The following is a 5,475-nucleotide window of genomic DNA, read 5'->3' on the forward strand; positions in this document are numbered from 1 at the left end:
GCCAAACTATTTTATGGGTGTGAATCAAATAATATTTGGCATCTCCTTGTGGTGTTGGTTTGCAAAATGGAGTTGGTTTTGTGAAAATCAAATTTGGTATGATCTATAATCTGTTTCAAAGTTGCCACTTTGAATGACATTCAAAATCATTTGAATTTGAATCAGCAAGGTTGGTCAACACCAAGTTGTTCACTTTTATGTGTACTATAGATCTGTGCAAAAAGATGAGAAGGTTTGGTTTAGAAAATAATAACCACAGGGACTCAAAGTGGGCATCATGTTAAAAATGTCACATATGACCATTATCACATGTGCTAGGATTTTTCATTTTCTTTTGTTTTGTTTTGATTTTCTTTGACCAAAAGTCATTGTTTTGGGTTGCTTGAGTGTTAGGTTGAGTTGATCAAGGGTTTAAAATAATTTAAGTGAAGTAAACATGGCATAGGCTCATATTTGCAAATATGGCCATTTGCTCACATATGCCTCTCTTTTTATTTTATTTTCTTTCTTGGTTTCTCTTTGATTTTGAAAAGGGGTAGGGTTTAGGGTTTAGAAATATGTTCAACACTTCAAACAAACCATCATGGCAAAAATCACCACATACATGCATGAGCATTATGCACATAAAGTAATGCAATTCAAGTTTTTGTTGACTCCAAATTTTGGAATAAGGAAAAATCATTTTTCTTTGTTTTGAAAATTTGGGATGTTACAGAGGGCCTGGCCGCCGCCCACCACCAGCCCCTGCCGGAGTGTTGCGGGATGCCGACGAGAGGAGGGAGACCGCAGCGCCGCACATCCCAACCGCGCCGGCCGGTCCGCCAGGGGACAGCCAACGGGAGGAGGGCCGCCGCCGTCGTCGCCCATCCCACGCCCGTCTGCTCCGCCATGCATCGAGGAGGTGGGATCCGGCCGCCGTTCTCCACGCAGCGACGAGGAAGGGCCCCCGCCGCCGCCACGCCCCGAGGGACTTTGCCCCGGCGGCGCTACCGGCGGCGGCGGCGGAGGGTAGGGTGCGGGAGAGGTTAGGGTTGGAGGTTAGGGAGGTCTTGAACCACTACTTGGCAAGCTATGCATACAAGTTTTCAATTTTTTCTTGGAGCTGTTTTATTTCGAAAAGGAAAGTAAAACCTCCCAAAGTACATTGTCATTCTCGGAAGGTAAAGTTTTACTGCTGAAAAGGATAAGATGCTAGACATCAACTGAGTGAGAGTGGCGATTCTCCCGTGCACTGGACACCCCATGCATGAAAATATTAGGTTTCACCGCGAATCATTACGCGTCAGATTTTCGAAACACAATGAAACTCAATGCTATTTGTACCACGAATCAGAAAGCAAAAAATAAAGCAAATCGAACGGCAACCACGAAAGACATTTCTGATCAACTGGGTGCCACATCGGAGGCCAGATTTAGTCATCTTCATACATATGCACCATGTTCGGACGGGCTGGGTACATAACTCAAGCATCTTGGTGACGCGTTCTGGCTGAGACTGCCTCTATAGCTTCCCCTAGAGGCCAAGCGGCTTCGATCAAATATTCGCCGTACTTCACCTTCTCTGCTACTGTGATCTCCTTGGTCGGCTCCAAACCGAATCCATCCACGAGCAAGGAGTACTGGTAGATGAGGTCCATGCAGATGTAGGGCGCGTCACTGGCTCGGAACTTTGGGTATGCAGCTTTTGCTTCCTGGAAGCTCATCGGGCAAATCTTCTCGGCGGCGGCCTTGAACGCTCCAGGGGTGGTCTTCCCGCTGGTAGCCTTGCTGTCGATGAGGCCAGCCTGTCGGAGACGAGACTCAGAGAATCAGAACAGTTCATCAGCTCTTGTAGAGAGCAGCAAGGGTTCGATCGATATCCACATCTTATGTGTTTCTTACGTCCAATGCCATGTAGTAGAAGCTGGAGGTGAGGTAGAGCTCGGCCTGGCTGGCCCCGCCGCCGCCGTTCCACGCGCCGTTGAATGTGCAGTTCTTCGTTTCACATGGTGCGCTCAGTTTCAGTGCCTTGGTGACATCCTCTCTGCACTTTTCGTATGCTGCTCCCTCCGGTGACGCTATGGCGTCATATTGCTCTCCGTTGTAGGTGTATTTACCTTGAAAGATCGCCAAATATATGCATACATCAGATGGAGATATTTTTGATTACTCAACAAAATTAACAAGGAGGGTGCCTAGTTATATACCATTGAATCCGGCCATCATGCAGTAGCTGACTGGTCCATTCTTTGCCTTGAAAATCTCTACTCGAGAAGCCAAAGCACCGTAGTGCAAGTAGCTGAAATGGGAAGATCACTGAATTTCTAGTAGTTCAACACACTAAATGCAAACAAGTACATTTGGTTCCTAAGCACTAAACAAGAGACACATACTGGTGGTCTGGAAGCTAGAGGTCCTTGTATATATGCAAACTTGATATATCTTGCACTCTAACTATATTTTACTAAGAAGGTTCAGAATTGAAGTATACATCTGGTTTCTCTATCCCAGTGACATTTGGGTATTTCATCAATATTTACCTTAAATTACCACCAACGACAACACATACGGCTTTATATAAAGTTTTCTTTTTTGTATTGAAGCAGATGACTCGTGCTCACGTGAACCCACCATCACATAATACAAACTAATTTGCTATGGTGCGACATATCATTTGTATATATAGCGGAGACAATTAGATTGTGTTTGGCACTGTGATGGATGATAATCTTACTTTTCTAACCAGTTTCTCCATTTTATAGGGGAAGAACTAGCTGTGGGTTCATTCATAGGTGTGAGGGTACCTTTCTGAGTATCCGCATTTGTACCTAGTTTCTAAAAAAAGGGGGCTCCAACAACACAACACAAGTTTTTTGACTTAAGGATCACACTTGTCTGATTTCGGTGCTTAGAGACCAACAAATGAACATATTCTCACCTTTATATATTCTTCACATCTATATATGCCACTTGCTCCATTTATGCAAATGCAATATAAGCACTAGAAACTTGTATCCCGGTGTTTTTACTATATTAGGTATCACGTTTTGTGATGTAGTAAAAACTTTAATTGGTTTGCATATTCTTGCAAGAAAATAATATTTAGATTCTCAATTTTGGTACATTTCTAATACCGTAAAATCTTGCGCAAAATAAAACGGCTTATGTCCCTGCAATACATGTTTTAGTTCCATATTTTATCATTGATAAATACATACATTCATTAGGAAACATGTGGCCATGTAAAGGAAGTTCCAACCTGTGAACATAGACATTGTAATCTCTTCCTTTCAGATACTCTTTCGTAACATACGGATCCTTCCCATCAGGCACTACTGGAGCAGCGGCAGCAGCATCTGGAGAAATGGCATATGCCATTTGCACGGACCCACCTCCAAGATCGATCACACCCACCGTCTTCGCATAGTCTCCTCCCAGTTTACCCAACAGATAATTTAGAGCCACCTACGTGAAATGTATGTCATAACATTGAAAAAATGCCCAAAATGCAGAACAGTTCGTATGTAAGTAGGATCCTTTGGTAAACGCACTATACAGATAAATGAAGTAGTTAAGGTAGTACCCATAAGTAGGACCCTTCTTGCGATCCCTCCAAAACATTGATCCAACTAGGATTGTACTGAAATTTGCTCTTGGTATGGACAAGATCCCTGACCTATATTAGGAATCGGTTCAACAAGTCTGTCACTTTTCAGTCCTACTAGGCAGGTATTTAAACGTGAGTGGAATATACGCTAAGCCTTAGAGACGAGAGAATTACTGCTTCAAGGATTTGCTCTGCTTTATCATCTCCGATAAGTCTGAGTCCAGCCGTCGCCTATATATTCGATTGTGAAATGTCAAAACTAGTGTCAAGGATTTTTTGTTTCAACTGATCAAAAGTACAGAGATTAGGTAAAATTATTTTTTTATTACTAGTTAGTTTTTTTTTACGGACCCCAAGTTTAACGGGTGTTTCTTTCATGAGCGAGCCAGGCACAATGCCGTTGGCCTTCTCAAGAAGAGGTAGCATGGAGTTGGCAGCCTCCTTGGGCCGTCCGGCATATGAACTCAGCCCCGGTTCTACCTGCAGACAAACAATTACAGTATTACCCGCAAAATAGTAAAACAATTATAGTAGAAAATATTTAGATTCCGCCTAAGAAAAGAACATGGATATATGGTGCGTGCTTACATACCGTGGCATAGACCTCGACGTCGTCGCCCATCTTGAGGAGCTCCATCTTCTTGTCGAAGCTAAAGACGTGGAGGCGTGTGGCCGTGCTGCCGGCGTCGAAGATCACAGCGTACTTCCCTGGCGCAGCCGACGCCAGCTCGGGTACCTGATTGATAATGACGCCAGCTTGATTTGTGCACGCATTAAATATCGTAGGGGCTGGGCCAGCGCCAGTCGTGCTCCACGGTAATCGCTCTCCATGTCACCATGTGTAACACGTTGCATGTCTAAATATTCTAGCGGACAAAATCGCTCTACCGTCCTGGATGTTCACACATACTGGTAACGAAGTGCGTATTACAGCCGGTTCTCGTATAGATTCGAATTGAAGAGCTTGGACCTACCTATTACAGCTAGACAATTTTCAAGTGAAGCCTTAGGGCATGTATAATGGGTTTTTCTTCAGAATACACCCTCCAGGGTATATAAACCATACACTCTCTCCAAACTTATTTTGGATTAGAGGGAGTAGAAGAAAAGAGCCAGAAGACCCACACAACAATGTTAGATGTCATGACAGATCGTGCGGTCAACATGGGGTGACGGACCCTATCCACTCTCTAGCCTAATCTCCTACCTACCACCACAACGTCACCGGCTTCAAAAAGCTAATCCATGGGTCCGGAACAACTTAGCTAACCACCAACGCTCGAATTCTTCCTTGATCTTCACCTTGATAGTTTCAGCGGCCGGGTTGGCTCCATTGAGCATAGAACGAGCAAGTGTTGGATGGTTTCAGGATCCTGGTCACAAAGGGGACAAGGGGACAAGTAGCCTCGGGAGGTCTCTCCGGTGCAACCTGTCGGCGATACAACACATGTTCCTTGTGACCAACCACATGAAGAACTTCTAGCATCACTACAAGGATTCCGTCGTATTGCAACAAAAATTATTGCGATGACAATTTTTTGTTGCAATAAATTGCAATATTACCACTAATTATCTCTGTGGCAATAGGAGGCATGTATTGCCATGGACGCAGGACATTGCGTTAGAAAAGACTTCCGTTGCAATAGAAGGTAGTTATTGCAACAAAATGTTAGATCGTGGCAATAATTTCGACATATTCCAAGAATTTTATTATGGTGACACAAATAGTTCCATTGCTGCAATAGGAAACATATATTGCAACAAAATATGTACTAGTGGCACTATATTTCATATATTGCCACAAAAGTTTCTTGTTGCGAAATAATACATGTTATTCCAATGATATTGGAAGGCCCCAAATTTCATATTAGATTTCTTACTTTTAAACT

At 43.5% G+C, this 5,475-nt stretch overlaps 1 protein-coding gene across 1 annotated transcript; it reads right to left on the reverse strand.

The window, feature by feature from the left end:
• Positions 1-1,334: 1,334 nt before the first annotated feature.
• LOC124647286 (probable apyrase 3) lies at positions 1,335-4,927 on the reverse strand. Its single transcript, XM_047187250.1, has 9 exons — positions 4,864-4,927; positions 4,179-4,342; positions 3,938-4,066; positions 3,761-3,817; positions 3,563-3,655; positions 3,239-3,444; positions 2,187-2,278; positions 1,882-2,096; positions 1,335-1,784 (listed from the first exon to the last, which is right to left on the reverse strand). Exons 1-9 carry the CDS (start codon positions 4,925-4,927, stop codon positions 1,464-1,466), a joined length of 1,341 nt encoding a protein of 446 aa, XP_047043206.1. The 3' UTR covers positions 1,335-1,463.
• Positions 4,928-5,475: the final 548 nt, after the last annotated feature.

Source organism: Lolium rigidum, chromosome 4 (genome assembly GCF_022539505.1).
Source record: "Lolium rigidum isolate FL_2022 chromosome 4, APGP_CSIRO_Lrig_0.1, whole genome shotgun sequence".
NCBI classification, from domain to species: domain Eukaryota; kingdom Viridiplantae; phylum Streptophyta; class Magnoliopsida; order Poales; family Poaceae; genus Lolium; species Lolium rigidum.